At 37.2% G+C, this 19001-nt stretch overlaps 2 protein-coding genes across 4 annotated transcripts in view; one reads left to right on the top strand and one right to left on the bottom strand.

Moving 5' to 3' along the window:
• Positions 1 to 434: 434 nt before the first annotated feature.
• On the bottom strand, positions 435 to 4996 carry ankrd34ba (ankyrin repeat domain 34Ba). 2 transcript variants are annotated; one of them, XM_079862081.1, is made up of 3 exons: positions 4875 to 4996; positions 4378 to 4486; positions 435 to 2401 (listed from the first exon to the last, which is right to left on the bottom strand). In XM_079862081.1, exon 3 carries the CDS (start codon positions 2342 to 2344, stop codon positions 707 to 709), a length of 1638 nt encoding a protein of 545 aa, XP_079718207.1. In that variant the 5' UTR covers positions 2345 to 2401; positions 4378 to 4486; positions 4875 to 4996; the 3' UTR covers positions 435 to 706. The 2 variants fall into 2 exon arrangements, with proteins under 2 accessions (XP_079718207.1, XP_079718208.1); XM_079862082.1 differs by lacking the exon at positions 4378 to 4486.
• An 8006-nt stretch (positions 4997 to 13002) lies between these two features.
• The window catches only part of rasgrf2a (Ras protein-specific guanine nucleotide-releasing factor 2a), a 38826-nt gene continuing 32827 nt past the window's right edge, over positions 13003 to 19001 (top strand). Inside the window, exon 1 of one of the 2 annotated variants that reach the window (XM_079861187.1) lies at positions 13003 to 13607. In XM_079861187.1, coding sequence (XP_079717313.1) covers positions 13329 to 13607 — 279 coding nt within the window. In that variant the 5' untranslated portion in view covers positions 13003 to 13328. The remainder of the gene's footprint in view (positions 13608 to 19001) is intronic. The other variant, XM_079861188.1, reaches the window with a different exon arrangement.

The raw sequence follows: 19001 nt of genomic DNA, 5'->3' as shown, positions 1-19001 counted from the left end.
CGGTACATGTGGCCGCACCTTAAAGGGATATTTCACCGCTGGAAAGATGAATGTGTATTTAAATTGGGTCATTTATGTAGTAGAAATGTGAAATTATTTTAGAAGTTGGTGCCTTCTAGACTGAGAAAAGCCAGAAAATTTATTTTTGGCTCATGTGGATGAAAGACAACAACTCCCAGAATGCACTTGCTTCGCTGCCCTACGAGGCCACTCCCAAGCCACGCCTACCGGTTACAGAGGGCAGTATTGGGAGAAATGATACAGCTAGGCTACTAGTCGACTCGAAACTGAAAAGACAGCGTTTTATCGTGAGATCCCCCTATGGGCGGGTTGAAGACATGCGGGACGAGCTCCTCCTACTGGCTGTAGTCTCTCGCCTCTGGACAAAAGAGCCTCTGATGACGATAAATGAATATTTTTGCATCATCTGAGGTTTTTTTCCAGACACACAATACAGAAATCTCTCGTCTCAAGGGGACATGAGGGAGGGAAGCACGGTCATTCGAAAATGCTACCGTGTTTCTACTCATACAAAGCTTAATGCTAATTAGTGAAGTATCCCTTTAAGGATGCACGGTTGAAATTGTTCATTTTAGCTTAGACGCCAGATTATAGATGATATTTGTTCAGTTTCAGCAACCAGCAATGAATTGTCAGTGCAAATTTGCACCTTACTTTCAAACTGTTGAGTAATAGTAGCAACCAATCAGTGTCCAAAAATCTCTGTGAAGTCACCAACCCGCTTGAGCTGCTCAGTTTGCATGGAGTGTCTTCTGATCAGCATCCTCCTAGTCTTGAGATCCTTAGGAAAACCTGCAGGAGCCGAGGGTATGCAAGGCTTCGTCCCTGCCGCTACGCCACAAACTGCTTTGTTGCTGGAGCCAATGCTGCTTGAATTTACGCTTCCAGTGATGTTTGGGATCAGAGCATGCTGGTTCAGAGGAGGGAGGAAACCAGCTCGAGGATGGGAAATGGGATCCAAAAGCGCCCCAGAGCCCCGACGCTCGTAGCTAATTGGATTCCTCCTGTGCAGGTGCGTCAACGAAGCGTTCTCAAGAGACTCCCTGGAGCCTACCAAAGTAGAAGAGCGTGAGTTAGCAAGCTTTCTCTTCTCCAGATGTCCTTTACGGTCTTCTGGTGAGTTGGCAAGCCTCACTGATAGTTGAGAGTCCGAGCTGTAGTGGTCCATTCCTAGTTGCCTTCTCTGGATGATGTTGCGGAGACTGGATACGGCCAAATTTGGCAGGGATTTGCCCGGATCAGCCAGGGAAGCTTCCACGCTGCTTTTGCAATGAAGATTGGGATGGGATAAAGAGTGTAAGGACGATAAGCTATCAAAGGACATGTTTCGGCACAGTGCTCCTTCCGGTCTTAGACCTTCACAGTTGCTTCCTCGACTCAGAGTTTGACTCAAACAGTTGGCTTCTTTCAAATCAACACTGGAATGACGCGATAGCGGTGTATTACCGAAAGCCAATCTCTTCATTTTGAAAGTTAACTCCTCTTCGAGCGTGATGTCCGGGAGTTCCTCCATAGCCGAGGTGGTTTTGGCGTACTGTTGGGCCAGAAGAGACTGCGGGATTTTCAGCCAAGGCTCGGAGTGTAATCTTTGGAGATTGTGGAGTTTGCTCACTCGACTGTGCACCAGGGGAGCCTGGTGGGATGGAGAGGTCGGCTGCGAATTCGTCATGCTTTGTACGTCCTGGAAGGAAAACATATGCTCTGTAGGACTAGAAGAAAGAGTCCCATGTGGAGATGTACTGAGGAGAATATCGGATGGAGAAGCACAGGGAACGATGGTGGAGTTTTGATTGTCCCATTGTTCCACCATTGCAAGTGGAGGAATGGATAGGTACTGTTTTGCCATTTGCCTTCCACATGCAAGTTTATCAGGGGTGATGATGATAACTTCTTTTCCTCTGGCTTTGCATGCATCTATCAACATTTTAAGAGTTTCTTCATCGCTGGCATTGATGGCGTATATCAGAGCTGAGGAACCAGTGTGGTCCTCGAGACATGGATCCGCGCCGCTACCCAAGAGCAACGCCACCACCTCAGAACCAGCTTGCTCCAAGCAGGCGTGCATTAAAGCAGTCTTCCCACTTTTATCCTGGATGTTCGGGTCAGCTCCACTTTCAAGCAGGTACCCCACCATTTTAACCTTGGAAACACTTAGGTGGTCCGCATGCCTGCTCCTGCAGGCGATCATCAGGGGCGTTTCGCCACACTTGTTGCTCTCGTTTATGTAAGCGCCCCCTTCCAGGAGTAGCCGTGTCAGACGGAGACGACTCAAGTAGACAGCCTTCAGCAAGGAGTTGCTGTCAACCACTTGTGGACTTTCCATCTTCACCTCTTTTACTGTGACTCACACCTGCGGATCACGGATGCTGCCATGACAAACCTGTGAAGAGGGGAACAAGATTAGCCAGGGAAAGCATATAACAAGAAGAATATGGATTTTTTCGAAATGGAACAGTTTATTGAACCTTTAGATAAAATATTCAACAATCCCAAAATATTGTTGTTGAGTATCATATATCAGGCTTTTAAGACTCATATAGTAGTGAATGACAGTGAGAATATGAAGGAAAAAACACGTTTTATTCAGAGACCCAAACTCTGAACTCAGAATAATAATCTAAATGCAGTTGCTGACATTAATAAGGCCAGAGGAAGATGAAATTCTGATATCTTGTGATGTAAATCAATGAGATCTTTTTAACAGTACAAGTCATCTCGTCACTCTGTATCTCCCAATAATGTCTGATGATAAAGATGATATTTAATGCGCTCTAGTTTTAAAACATATAGTGCACTTCAACACAATGATGAGTGAGATATCAACAAATAAACCTTCATCAAAAGTCTGATGGATCATATTTGATACTCACATTTCTAGAAAATGACCTATGGATAATCAAACCTTAGTTGCCTCAGATCAGTAAATGTTCATCTTGAAATATTACTAATAATATACAAGTCATTCTTCATTTTGCACAGCAAAAAAGCCATAAGCTGAAGGTGGACATTTTTACAAAGAGTCAAAAAGGCATTTTACTTGCTAAAAAAGTAAGAAAAAGAAAGTATAAACTATCAATCAGAGAACAGAAGGCATGTAGTAGATGTGTGCAAGTATTTCAGTAACTTTTTGACTATATTGATAATTTAGAGTCCTTATAAATTTGCATATCAAACATGATACAGTAGGCTGTATAACACTTTCCATTTGAAAAGGTCTTCTTATGGCACATTACATGTACTAAATGAGTAGTTTTGAGTTATCATATTGTGGTCTGCTCATTATTAGGTGCTTGATTTGGTTGCACACAAATGCTGCATTATAATAAAATGGAGCCAAATGCACTTTCCGCTTTGCTACGTTTTATAATCCAGCCTTGCTCGGCAACAAGCTCTCGTTCTGTAGAATTACAGCTCCAGTACTTTTTTTTTTGAAAAGCTAAATTCAATAAACCGAAGCAGAGACCTTGGCTTTATTGTTTGCCATTACCGCCAGACAACATTCTTTACGGTGCCTGTCCTTTTCAGCATGAGCGCAGAGCTCAGCCTCCCTCACGCTTTCTTCAGCAACTGCAATCTTTCTAAAGGCCATTGTGTTTGCTGTCCTTGGTGTTACTTTCTCAGAGCCTGCAGAACATCATCCCTCTGATAGGGGTTTATCAAGTGTCCTTTCATTCCCTTAAAGTCAATTAGAGAGACAGTTAGTGGTGCTTATGTAAAGAGAGTATAGATACTGTATTCTATAAGCTTCGTCCTACATCTTAGTTTTGCTTAAACCATTTATAATTTGTTTGCGTTTGCAAACTATTCTCAGAGTCTGGCCTTGTGAATCACAATGTTGAAAACAATCACTTCCAGACATCAGTACAGCTTCCACGCTTCTCAACTGCAAGTCCTTTTATACACATTTTTCAGTCAACATGATATCAAAATCAAAATTTATTAAGGCACAGTTATTGTTTATGATTTATTAGTGCACGTTATTATAAGAAAAATTCCCCAAAATGCAACATGAAATCAAAATCATTCCTGGTGTTAGTGTGTAAAAGTCCATTGTGTGTGTGATTTAATATAGATGATCTTTGAAATAAATGTCTGTATTCTTACAATCTTCCACCAAAATGCTTTGCTTTGCCTCTCTTTGCATTGGATGAAGTCTCAAATCTCCAATATAAATTCATGCTGATTATAATCACGTTCACATGATGTTAAAATCAAAGCAACAACTCCGTCAGTGGAACCAAGTACCATTGTGCATTTGCTTTATGTGAAAACAAGGTTTGAACAAGTTGTCATGAGCATCTTGAACACTGTTACCATGGAGGAAATGACGATTGCTTTTGCGTAGCGTGATTGTACCGTGTCAGCGATGTTCTGCTCAGCTCTACTGGGAGCAGGTCGAGAAGCTCCACTTGTGAGTTGCACATAGAACGAGTAAAGTGGCCTTTGAAAATCCTGTCCAGCTGTTCTGCGTTTCAGTGTAAATTGAAAGAGCAAACAAATTGTCATTTGTGTCATTACGCTTCAATGTACATGGAAAGATGGTATATGAAACAGCATATTCAGTATGCACTTGAGATTTTGAAGAGGTTGCAAAGTGTTTCTATTATAATCAAGGCACTGAATGTTCTCACTGCTTCAACTTAACCACTGAAGCAAATGAAAATAGATCCAAACATGCATTCAGCAAACCTTATTCAGTGCCATCAACTTTGTTGGACGAACATGTTTTCTGTGTCTACCTTCAGTTTGCATATGAAAGGTGTATTTATCAGAAGCTGCTCGTTTCATTAATTGATGTCAAATACTACTTGATTTCAAATAGTTAATGCAAAGGTATAAAAATGTGTTCTTACCGTATGATCACAAGCCGAGATTTCGAGCGATCCGGATAGAGGCTGAAGTCAGTTATGTCACAGATGCCTGTCTGTCTGTAGTGTAAATGCGTTTGAGCGCGCTTGTGTTGCAGGCATGACGTTGATCAGATCTAAGCGACAATGAGAGGTGTTCACATTATTCACATGCTGAGAGGAGAAACTGGCAGGGAGGGAGAAAGAGAGAGAGAGAGAGAGAGAGAGAGAGAGAGAGAGAGAGAGAGAGAGAGAGAGAAAAGCAGGAAAACATCAAGACTGAAAATAACCTTGATTCTCAAGAACTTCAGATACACATTTGGACCCTTTCAGGATTGAGAGAAGGGATTTAGAAACGATTTAAGCGAGAAATTTTGTACGATTTTGAGGGGCCACAGAGGCAATGCTCTTTCTAAGGAGGGCCTACCACAAGAGTGAACTTCATCCATCTATCTATCTATCTATCTATCTATCTATCTATCTATCTATCTATCTATCTATGCATCTGTCTATCTATCTATCTATCTATCTATCTATCTATCTATCTATCTATCATGTATAAATATTACCATAATGAGACTTTCAAGGAAAAATTTGCTCTAATGTTATTAAAAATAATAATCCAAATTTCTGATATAATAATGCAAATGTGCTTAAATTTCTTAATGCAAAACATAATGTAAAATATAGGCTAATTAGTTATTTTTAATGTTGGGATGAATGTTACCCAACCGGTTTCATGAGATTAACCCTTGTATAAAAGTGATGCTGCTGCTGTTTTTATTAGTTTTAAGTATCGCTTCACTGTAGAGACCCTGAGTTTCTGTAAGAGACACTTCATCATAGTAGCCACACATAAAATGCTTTTCAATGCTTCTACCAAACAGGAGGCAAAAAAAAAAACATCTTGTTAAAGGACAGCTGTATTTCCTGTCTTTTTTCCATCATACCTTAGATATAATGGTGTGTATACATCTGCACTCGGTCTGAAATAGTAGCTACTTTACAATTGAGAAAAGAACTGTCGTCTGGTTGATTGGAAGGTGAGATGGCGTAGATTCAGTCCACTTAAGCAATGCTATCTCCATGACAACCAGTGAAATAAAGAACCGCTGCGTATGTCTTGTGCACTCACAGGTTTGACTAAACTCTCTGTGAACTGAGAGCTGTGGACTTCTGTGAACTTCCACACCGACTGAGTGGATTTGATTGGTCGCTGTGATTTTGACATGTTCCTGGATTAACATTGTGAAAGGAGTTTTTAATTAATCATAACTAACATTTATTTTTCTTGCAGGCGTAACATTTGTATGCTTTTGAGAACAATTGTTTAAAAAAAATAAAAAACTTTATCCCAAGTTAGTGTGAATGGAGCATTGAGGCTAGACGCAAAGACACGTTTGGTTTAAAAGACAAGTCATTTCACTCGGCAGCCATCTTTGAAACGGCTCTCGGGCATGCAAGTGTAGCTCCTATCTCTTTAAAGCTCCAATATGTAACAATTTTGTAATAAAATTTCCGAAAATAACTTGCACAGTGTGATATATTTCCTCCAGTTGTGTACTTACAATATCTCAAAAGTCTCCAAAGATTTTTTATTTCAGAGAAATTCCGATTTTAAATAACTGTCCGTCCCGGAAAAGAAATGTCGCCTCTCAGTGACGCAATGTCCGCACTATCCTTTTTTTCCAGTGTGGACCATGTGATATTCCACCACACCGGAATATCACATGGTCAAATGCGGAAGTGGTGGTTATAGCGTTATAGCCATAGACTGTATGGTTATAGCTGTTATGGATCACGATTACTCTTTGGCGAGTATTGAAGTGCCAACAAAACGAAAGCGTCCATATTCGGATACACGCAGACTGTGTGACAAACGGAGGAATAAAACTCGGATAAATATCGGCCAGGCGTTTTCGAGATGGAGAGAGCTGCGCGACAATCTTGGACTTGACAGAGACTCTGCTCTCGCGAGTGTATTGATAGACAGGTAAGCAAATCAATTTTTTTATTATTGTACAAGTAACGTAATAGTTACAGTAAAGATGATTTTAATAGATATGAATTACACCACATGCCTGTAATAATATAGCATAACATTTCACGTTCCTTGCAGTTCATTAATTATGATGACATAAAATAATACGATCAGACATACAGGTAATACAAAAACGAATAAATTACCTCATCCGTGATCATGATTCATTAATTCCATTTTAGATACATCGCTAGATGGTGAAAACGCATTAAAAACGACATCTCCCATCGTCACCTCCTTCATAGCGTCATCAAGCTTCGCCTTTGTTATTGTTGGAAACTGCGCCCTCTTGTGGTGAAAAAATATTACATATTGGAGCTTTAAATGGGGAAACATCAAATTGTCCAAAACTGTTAGCCAAGCTGACAATTAAATTTCATATTTGAAATCACATACGCAATCTGAAAACAACTGTCTCATAATTTTTGTTTCTAAACGCTCGAATCATGACAAAAAAAAATATTTTTCAGGCAGGTCCAAGCTAATGCGCACTGCGCAGTCCTCGCGCGTCTCAGGAACCGGAGCTTCTAACGGCAGCTGCAGTGACGCAATGACTTTACTCCTCGGCGATTGGCTCTTTTCTTTAGAAGGCGGGACTTATTCCGCCGTATTGTGCGTTGCACTTTCTCCTATTCATAACAGGGCTGCGTTTCACTCCACTTTTAAACACTCACTCACAAACTTCCCTAAGCACTTCCTCTTTGGGAAATCCCTGCCGCCATTTTGAAGTTTGAAGTGGATGAGGGAAGTTAATTAGTTAATAATTAATTAAAAGTTAATAATTAATTGCATAATATATTAATTATGTTGGGATTTATTCACATAATACTTGTAGCTACCTTATGTTCACAGTCAAAGTTTATACTATTGTTTTTTTTTCATTTGTGTAATTTTATTTCCCTCCAACAGCTCATATAGCCTACCTGGAGGATTTTACATATTTTCTCCTACAACTTATATGCATATAGTGCATAAAACAAATTTATAAGTAAAAAAGGGGTTTAAATAATAAACCCTCTCCAGAGTGAATTCCAAGGGCCCTATCATATACCTGGTGCAATGCGACGCAAGTGTGTTTTGCTGGTTTCAGCCTGACGCAGTTATCATTTTCACGTCCTGTACCACGTTTTTTAAATAGGAAATGCATCTGTGCGCCCAAAGGCGTGCTGGTCTGAAAACGAGGTGTGTTCTGGCGCATCGTTGGCGCATTGCTATTTTGAGGCAATGAAACAGACTGCGCGATTGACCAACTCAAACCTGGTCTAAAGTCAATGGCGCAATATTTTTTTAGTTATTTATGCGCCTATAGGCGGGTCCACAACGCACGTACACTTTGTCCCGTAGATGGTCTGCTCGCGTGCTTTAACTTTGGGCACAAGCAGATCCTTTTCCTCTTTTCCTTCCACTTGCAAATTCGGCCATGTAAATAGTGAATCTGCCATGGCGTGAGCGCAACTGGCTTTTAAAGGGAATGGGAGATGAGACTCTGATTGGTTTATGGCACGTTACGCCCAAAACACACCCATTACTCATTAAGAGAATAGGGTCAACACTTTTAGACCATGCGCCGGGTGCACCGACCATTTTTCCCGTCGTTAAACTAGCAAAAGTAGATTCGGACACATCCTAAGGGCACTTGCGAGGAGAGGAACGCAGCCTAGCTAGGGGTTTTGTGTTGAAGCACCTAACCCTTGTTGTAAGCCTAAAACAAAGTAACTATCCTTCAAATCTGATGGATTGATTGAAATGTTGTTCCAGGATCAACAAGGTTGTTATACTTAGTGAAATTACCTTCACCGCATTGGATTACACAGCTAATTACTTCAGCAATTGAGCAGTTTATCCCCATACAATCTCAGAAATGGAAAAAAAAGAGACTTAATCATTTATTTATTTAGTGTGATTGACTTTAGCAGTGATTATATTAAGTGTTCTGCTGTCTAGAGTATGTATGTGTGTGAGTGTGTATATGCATATATACTCTCTCTCTCTCTCCATACATAGCCTATATATATATATATTGAGTTCAGATGCAAAAGCCTCTAAGTGCCATCTGAAATTTTCTTCTAGTATGATCATTTTTATCAAGTTTGATAATTCAAGTTCAATAATTTCACTTAAATGGCAATGCATATTACCTATTAATTGTCATTTAGGTGAAATTACTTAACTTAAATATACAAGGTTTATAAAAATGATCATTCTAGAAGAAATTTTCAGATGGCACAGAGGCTTTTGCATCTGAACTCTTCATATATAAGCATTGTATGCATATGTGTATGTGTGCGTGCACTGGCTGTGTTCAGAATAGAATACTATAGAGTGTTTTTTATTACACGCATGGAACTGTAACATTGCACATGTGTCTGCTGTTAGTAGAAACCATGAACCTGCTTCACAGCGGACAGTCTAATTGTTTAGCCATCGTCATAGCAACTACTCAAGAACATCAGGTGCAACTTTTTCTTCCATTAAACTGAGTGACATTTAGTGATGCTTTTTCTCTATTAACAGTCGGCAGTGTCTGCTCAGATTGATTTTTTTTTTTTTTTTTTTTGGTTCAGATGATGTACAAAATTATACATGTGCAATCCATTACACAATATCCTACAGTATGCAGTTGCTAGGGTGTTCTGAGGGTTTTGGACGTTGCTACTATGCTGTTGATAGTGTGATTGATAGTATGTTAGGTGGTTGATAGGGTGTCAATAGAGCCCAGCCTCAAGCCTCTATGATTTTCAGATAAGTATGAGCAATAGTACTGGTGATGCTTGGTTCATCAAAGTGACCTATTGATTCAGACGTGCCACAAGATGGCACTCTATGAGCAGTTTTTTAACACATTTGTTCGTATGATAATGCCTTAATTTGTAAAGACTTTTATTTTAATTGAATTCTTGGGAAGAACCCATTTGCTGACAGAGTCTGTGTTTGGTAATACAAAGCAATAGAAATAGTTTTACAGTAACACTAAAAGTAGCAGAGCAAAATTTAATGTTAATTTAATGTTGTTGAAGTTTCAGTTTAGTGGTGCAAATAAAATGGATGTTTGTTCCCAGTTTGTGAACATCTGGCACTGAAAATGCCCTTTTCAAAATCCATAAATCTTTGATGTTGATTCTTCATTCCATTTGCATTTGTTTAGAAACAGAACATCTACAAACAGATTGCCACACTCTCCCTGTTTTTGAGATTTATGAATATGCCGCTATATTTGGGATTGACAGACAAACCACTAATCCCCCATAATCCCACAGGGTTGCCCTTGCCAAAGCATTCCCTGACCGAAAGGCTATTTGGAGGTTAAAAGTTTATGCTCTTTCTCATTTATACATATACCCAAATATATATATATATATATATATATATATATATATATATATATATATATATATATATATAATACCCAAAACAGAACATACACATTAGACATAGGCTCTGCTTGATTTATGTTCACGAATTTACTCAAAAAAATAAATTTTCGATCTCTTTATGATCGCCATTGATCGTTCCATGAAGAACCTTTAACATTAATGGAAACTTTCCATTCCACAAAATGTTCTTTAGATTGTCAAAATTTTCGTAACTAAAAAATATATATATTTTAAGAACTGAAAGTTTTTATGTCGAACCAGAAATGAAAACCACATTTTGGTACCTTTATTTTTAAGAGTGTTTTTATTTTTTCTTATATTCAACCTCTTTCAGACAGTTTTCACATGTCTAAAATGTATATTTATGTTCCTGTTCCAATTGAGGTTTACACAATTTTTGGGTTAATGGAACGCAATTTACCACATATAATCAACGAGCAACCAACAGGCCTTTATTATTATTTAAATAATGATTTACATTAACATGTTATTTATTAAAATCATGTTACATAGTGTTTATGATTTTTTAAATGTATTATTTATTCAAAATTAATTGTTAGATAGTGTATTCAAATATCACGAACTCACTCAAAAAGTGAGTATGTAATATTTGTTAGTATTGTCGATTATTTTCTCATCCAAATGTTTTCCCTTGCCTCCTCATAGAAGACCAATATAACGGATGGCTTACACTGAATATGTCAAATCATGAGTGTGAGGCGTCTCAATCTCGCACGGTGTCCTAGTTCTGCCTTTGACCTGGATGAAGCGCAGTTCAGCCTTGTTTTGCCGATCATGAGGCTTTTTGCAGTATTTGGACTTTAGGCTTGTTGAGATGTTTAGGGTGGATTATCACTTTGTGACCATCACACACACCCATATATGTTTGAGGATTAAGAGTTTTGGCTGCAAGGATATGCAATAATAGCAGCAAATATTAATGGCTCATGTTCCCAAATAAGTCTCAAAGCATGCTGGGTAAGTTCTTAATGTGGTTTCCCGCTCTGTTACAGATGGGCCCTGCAGAGGTTGTGTTCAGGTGGGCGTCTGGTATCGTGGGCTCTTCCTCCGTGAGACACAAGTTCATAGCTTTGTAGGAGTGAAGTCAGCTATACAGCCAGGAGGAGGAGATGAAATTAGAACCGTTGTGAGTTTTCCCTTTTTTTTCACGAGCACAAGCTTTCACGAAATATTAGTTTCTGATCACAGACTTCTTATGAAACATTGGCTCTATTCCAAAACTCAGTTAGGTCATCTTTAAGGCATCACAAGAGGCATACAATTCATCCTTTACAGAGAAGACAATCCCAGAATGCAGCTCAGTAAATAAATAATAAAGTTATTAGTCAGACTATTTATGCACAGCACAGGCACCAAATAATCATATTATTTATATGTATGTGTATATATTTAGTGCTCTGATCATCTGATCAAGAGGTGGTGTCAGTGCAGTCAGAGCACATGTTGCAGGTGATTTTGTACATGCGCCACCAGGGGGCGTAATTCACAATATTTATACAGTGGTGTATCCAACTTTAAATTTAAAGTCCCCCTGTAGTCAATAATTGTGTCCCTTAGAACTCATCTTTGATCACCAAAAGATTATATTTAGCCATTTTTTTCCTTGAAAAAAAAAAAATCTTCATGCCTTAAATTAGCTTGAATGTACCTCGACACCCTCGCCTCATTTAGTATTCGCGGTTCTATGAATATGCAAATGATCCCCGCCTCCACTCACTCACTCAGCTCAGAGATCCACTGGTTGACGATCACACGTTGATCTGATTGGTTACAAGGTAGTTTGTGACGTCAGAAACACCAGCGATTTCAAAGCGTGTTTTTGAGACTGTCTTTGGTTCACTGCAGTTTTAAGGAGGAAATACTCAGCAATGGTGTCGACTTATGAATTTACACATGCTTTGTCTTAAAGCAGATTAAAAACACCACATAGACATAAGATTTTCACCACAGGTGGTCTTTAAATTAATCTTGTTACAGTGTTACAATTAATTCCCATCACATAGTGGATGAAGCTTAAAAACTCTAGAGTTATTGTAATAAAGTTTTAGGGGATAAAGGGGATTGAGGGGGATTGAGATCCCCTCAATAAAAGTGGGCTTTTTATGATTTTTAATCTTATTTTTTTAGGAAAAGCTCTAGAGGAGATGCTGTTTACATTTGGGCTCAGAAGAAGTATAAATGGTAGTAGATCTTTGTCAAGCCAATATAACTAATAAAATTAGAGAACACACTAATTTGTATAAATAAAAGTGTTTAAATATTTTGATACAAATGACACGCAAATGTGGGCAGCGAATCAAATAGATTGGTGAATCGTTTCAAACGAACTGACTCGGTACTTTGAATCAGACCTCCGAACGCTACTTGAGAGAGATTATAGGAAAACGTGTTTTTTGTTATTATTTTAGTGGAAAGCGTGTATTATTTACCTCAGCTGACTTAACACATAACATATAACACAGACTACAGAACACAACATCGGTGTAATTTCACTACTCATTTTAAAGAAAAAAACGCTCTTTGAAAAAATAAAATATTTTTCTTTCATGCTTCTGAAAATAGAGTTACATTCGTTCTAGCATCTGCAGTGTTTCCGATAAAAGCGTGAAACTAACTTCAGGGACGCATGAGAAAGATACCCGAGGGAGTCTCTCGTGACAGTGAGGTAAATAGAGACTGAGAGGGTAAATAGTTCTGTCTCTTTAAGTTGGTGTCAAAGCCGATTAGCGCTGATCTCGGTCGTGATTCTGTATACCGTCTGCTCACTCAATCTATGTTTTGTTTTACGTCCCTGCGCGCAGTTTAGACCATATTTGTATTAATATTTGTTGACTCTTTTACTGTGTTTTCGCTTTTTTTTTCTCCTACACGCGCACTCCTTTATACAGCTGTGCGTAATTACGCGTTACGCGCGTCTGGAATCTCCTTTACGCGCTTTTGGCTCGACTTTAGATCATCATCCCTGGCTGCTGTGTGTGAGGAGGATGATGATAATGGGCTCGCTGTGACAATCAGGGTTTTAAGATGCAGAAGAGCGTGCGTTATAATGAAGGACACGCGCTCTTTCTGTCCATGGTCGCGCGTAAAGAGGGAATTAAACGTGGGTTCTTGAGTAAAAAAGCCACAGAAAACAACCGCTGGAACGAGAAGTACTTCGCGCTTTACCAGAACGTGCTGTTCTACTTTGAGAACGAGCAGAGCACCAGACCATCTGGGATTTATTTGCTGGAGGGATGCTCCTGTGAGAGGATTCCGGCTCCAAAAGTGTCCACCGTTGGGAAAGAGAGCTCAGATAAACAGCAGGTATGATCTGACATCACATTCACTCTACATCTCATCTACTGTGGTCTAATTACTCGGGTTTACGATTAAAGCCACATTTGTGGTGTGAATGTGCCAGCTGGGAGGAAGTTGGTTTCTACACACACCACGTGTTTGTGTCTGTTTATCAGTGTTTGTGTGCCATTGGACACAGTTGGTCAGTTTTTACTACAAGTTTCAAGATCTTTGTTTTTTTATATGTCAGCTTCTGTATAGACTCTAAATTTATTAAATATAAATGTGTTTTGACTTGAGAACGAAAAAACAAACAAACATATAAGTGTGGTTTTATCGTGTTCAACAAATGTTACATAAACAGAATGATATTAGAATGTCAGTTTGAAGGGCTGATTTTTAAAAAACTAAATCTTTGTTTAAAAAATATAAAAATAATATCCAATTTTAAACTAGATTTGTGAAACCACAAACACACAAAACCACTGCTCCAGTTACTCTAAACATTCCATTCCATTTTGCAAACATTATGGTAATGTTACTTTTGAATGTTCTCTGAACATTCTAGAACAAGTGTTAACATTTAAATAAACAGTTAGATGAACCAGGGTTATTATTATTGTCTAAAACTATTAAAAACATTTATGTTCATTTATGGAAAGACACCCCAGGTGAATAGGGTAAAAAAAAAAAAGCTAATAAATATCACCATACTTATTACTAAGTTGATTGATTAGAATTGCAAACTTTTTTTTGTTTTTGTATTATAAGTTTTCTGAAATGTTTTTTTTTTGTATGTTTAAATATGCAAATGAGGCATTATCTAATTAAATATGCACTTATTTGCATACATTTCTTGAACAAAAGTGTGAACATTGGATAAAGCCATTTTCAAAATACTTGTTTAATATTTCTTTACATATTAGAGTAAAAGGTTTTTACAGAGGGGATTTGGGAAATATATTTTTTATCAGAAAATACTGTCAACAATCTGAAGAAAAAAGATTGGGAATAAAATGTTGTATAAAATCAGTCAAAAATTATATCAGTAAAAAAAAAAAAAACATATAGAAAATGATATATGACCAAACCCCTCTGTAAAAACCTTCAGAATATAGATAGGAATAAAACTGTAAAGTTTGGTGTATGTCCTGAAGTGAAGATTTCTGACTCATTTTGAGAAAACGGCCTTTAAAGATATGCAGCGTAATTGAAATCTACAGACTCAAATAGATGAAGTGTGTAATGGAAATTTTACATTTAGATGTGTTTTTTTACTTTTAGATGTGTTTTTACTTCTAGGTGTGTACAACTTGTATTAACGTTGAACATTTATTTGTACTCATAAGCATTTAAAGAAATATAATCATATAAGCTAAAGCACATTATTAAAGATATGTAACCAAGCTTTTAGAAATGCATAAGTTAAGATAAGCTTGCAGGAACAAAATGTTCTGGGTTATAGGAGACTAAGTACAAAGTAGCAAAGAGACTATATGTATTACAAGTGACCTTTTGTGTACTTCAAGTGTGAAAAATATGTGCGCAGCTTTGATCGAACGAGAGATAAATGTGTGACTTCGAGCAGCAGCTAAGAACAGGAAACTTCTGCAGACATGGTATTGTTCTGTCTAGATAGAATTTATGTTAGACGAGATCTTGGACAAAGACGTTTCCTTTTAAGGTAACCAAGACGATCTTTTGAGACAGATGCAGCCTACCTGTGTTAAGGGTATATAACCTTGGCAAAGGGAACTAACCCCTTGCCTTCTCATATCAGATGCTCTCTGTATGTGAATGCCAATTTCTTGCAAGAAATAAACATTTTGATACTTTGACTTTTCAAAGGTTCGACTTGTCTCCTTCCTCCTCACTTTTCGAATAGAATTATTTCCACAACAAGTGCTACAGTAGAAAACATCCACTTAAAAGTGCATTTCGGATGTTTTCTTTGCACTAGTCTGAAAAAACACTATTAATCTAAAAATTGACAGATGCATGAAAAAACTATGTTTTTTGTCTGTAGTGTCTCGCCTTAAAGCTGAAATAAAATAAAATAGTATTATTGGTTGAAAAACTTAAACTAATTGAAAATTAGAAATGTTGCCTCTGCAATAAACTGAAGTGTGAAGTTGAAGGACTAAATTATTAACTGGAAATGAATAAAAACTAAGCTAAAACTGAAATAAAAATAAATTAGCTAAGAAAAATTAATAAAATGACGAAAGCACATTAAGAATGCTTGCCTTCCTCGTGTGACAACTAGCCCCGGACTTTCCTATGTGTTGAAGATGTTAAAACCAACAATAACGGCCTATATTGCAATTAAATATGTCAGCTTTTAAATTAGTCTAGTAAATGTCTGTGCACTGATGTTATGCCTTCAAAATTTCTGACTTCTTAGGTCTTCATCAGAAAAAAATAAATACAATGAAATATTACTGGTCCAAAATACAATTGTGGACCAATTAGTGTACAGACATGAACATTTCTACAGTGAACAAGCAATTTTAATTATGCTCAGCTCTAAAACATAATTGGTGAGTGGAATCTTTATTAGTCACAAACTGGTTTATTGTTTATATTTATATTTGTCTATTTAGACATTTTGAGCATCAGCTAATAACTGCATGCTTGTCCGATTAACAAAGGTTTCTGTAAATATTGCATATTTGTGCTGTTATCATACTGTATTATATTTGTATATTGATATTATATTGGAGAGCAACCCTGCCTACACTGTAAAAAAAAAAAAATCTGTTAAATTTACGGTAAAAAAACTGCAGCTGTGGTTGCCAGAAATTTACCGTAAAAAATACGGTAGCAACATTTTTGATTTTACAGACTTAACTTAAATTTACAGTAATAAACTGTATTTAATTATCTGATTTAAAATTAATTTACTGATCTATTAAAGTATTAATATTTGTTTTGTACCATAGTTATACACTGACAACCACCAATCACAGAAGTGATGAACATCACATGATGAAATAAAGCTCATCACGAGCAGCTCTTTCACCAAAAAATTAATACTAATATATTGAAGCTGCACAGTGTCATTCACACAAACATTAAAAACCATCATGGTAACACACATGAAATTTAAAAAATGCAATAAACATTAATTTAACAATATTAAATGTAACATAAAACCCTAATGTCATAACTGATTAGAAAAAAAAGAAGAAAAAAAAACCTAAGAAAACTATGAAGAAACAGTTATTTCAACAAAAACACAACAAATGTGAAGTGTCACGCAGGGAATTGTGGGAATGTCAATTTACATTCTTTTCACTGTAAATAATACAATGACTTTGTCTTTTTCACTTCCAAAAACTGTAAATGTAACGGTATTTTACAATAATTTTTTTAAATGTACCGTTAGATCTATCACAGTTGTTTACTGTATATAGTAAGGAAACTTTCTGTTAACCAATAAACAGTTTTTCACTGTAGCATTTTTACAGTCTTTGACCGTTAAAATCACGATCAATTAGTCACTGAAAAGTCCTGGAAATTCACTGGTCAAGAGGTGTGGGATTTAATATTGTAAGATATTTTCCAGGCCTATAAACAAGCATGCACATAAATGAACATGCGCTGCGGTCGCTGCTGGTGTTAAGCAGCGTCTTGCAGATTAAACACTCATCTTCTGCGTATGAAGCAGATATATACTGATCCCCGGGCGTTTGTTGGGACCACACGAGCCTTGAAAGCCCCTCATCAGCACGACAGCGGCCGACACGTTCTGTCCACATTAAAGCCCGGGTGTCCTGACACGCTGAGTTTTGGAGTTTCATGTGATTTGTTCTTTTATAACCCGAATTTCAAATTCACATTACCCGCTAAAATATAAGAGGCCTGCAATTTATTTATTTCAATTCTAGAATATTTATTTATACGCTTTGATAGTGTACTACCTTTAAATTTGTGCTAATGTAAAAAAAAAAAAAAAATCATTGTTTTAGTAAAATACTTTTACAGTATTAACCGTTAATCGTTTTCACGTGACGTCACACTCTTATGAGGGCAAAACAAGGGTTTCCTCTGTTGCCTGTCACTTACTTTGACCAGGTTTGTGCTAATGTAGTAAAAGACCAAATTCAATACACCACTGATATATGCAATGTACAGGAAAGCAGATGAACCCAGAATATTATTGCAATACGCACTTTTTTGTTAAGCGTTTTTCCATAGAAAACCATTATAAAGAACCCATTTAGCGTGTTACGCTGTTTTTACAGACTGAAATACTGCAGCTGCATATTAAATCAGAAAACTCGCATTTTGTTTACATATTTTTATTTTTATTCTTTTGAGATGGAAGATTGCAGTTCTGTGGATGTTTTGCCTGCCAGGTCTCCACGCCAGTCGTGTGACTGAAAATGATGAATTAAGAATAATGACTACAAACAAAATCAAAAGTTCAAGTTCAAAATTCACTCTTGAAGAAAAAAAGCTTGGACTTTATTAGTTTAAAACAAGTTACGTTTTTTGGCCAATGTCAAGGCCTTCATCAAACATCGAGAACAGCCATCATATCACACACTGCTTTATACGCTCTTACAGTCAGAAACAGCTGATACTGTAACTGTGGGATTGGCTTTATAACAAGATTAATTTAAGAAGGAAAAGGAGAAACATCAATAGAACAGACAATAGTCTATTTCCTGATTAAGCTCTTTGGGAAACAATGGATCTAAAGTCAGTTTCTCTGGATTTATGACTCGCATCAATATCTACTCCTTGGCCTGATATAGTTGTGAATAACTGAAAATTAAAGTGTAAATTAGAATTACTATTGTGAACCATTATACAGTGTGTGTGTGTGTGTATATATATATATATATTTCTAGAATTTTTACAATAATACTGAAAAAAATCTGTATTTAAAAAAAATTCCAGTTAAGGACCTAAATCCCCCTAAAGAGAAGTGGTCATATTTAGCTAAGCAAACCCATATGCACACACAATCTCTACTGTTATGTTATAGCAGATGTTGTCTGCCTCCACATACACACATACACACACACACACACAGATTATCAGCTGTTGGCTGAAACACGCTCGTGTGTGTGTGTGTGGATGCCCTCTGCCCCACCTAATGTTGACCTCAAAATTTTTTTGTTATGTGTATTTATTTATTTTTTTGTATTTTTATTGTTGTTATTGCATTATGGTCATTTACTTTGCATATTCACTGAGCAATGTTTTTATCTACTGTACACCCACTTGCATGAGTCTTTCTGCGCTTTTATCGTTGCCCATCACCAGTCTGTATCAAACGACTGATAAGTGACGGGTGTGTGTTGAAGTTGAGCGTGTGTGTGGTTTTGCTGGAGGCCATTTCAAACAGTGTCAGCATCAGAGAGCTTTAAAGGACTTCAACTGCATGTGAAACACAAATGCTGATTCAGC

Source organism: Squalius cephalus (genome assembly GCF_949319135.1).
Source record: "Squalius cephalus genome assembly, chromosome: 24".
NCBI classification, from domain to species: domain Eukaryota; kingdom Metazoa; phylum Chordata; class Actinopteri; order Cypriniformes; family Leuciscidae; genus Squalius; species Squalius cephalus.
The sequence above is the reverse complement of the archived record's forward strand: the minus strand, read 5'-3'. Positions and strand labels throughout refer to the sequence as shown.

Coding starts and splice junctions, on each gene's coding strand:
- ankrd34ba (XM_079862081.1), bottom strand. CDS start 2,344: ATGGAAAGTCCACAAGTGGTTGACAGCAACTCCTTGCTGAAGGCTGTC.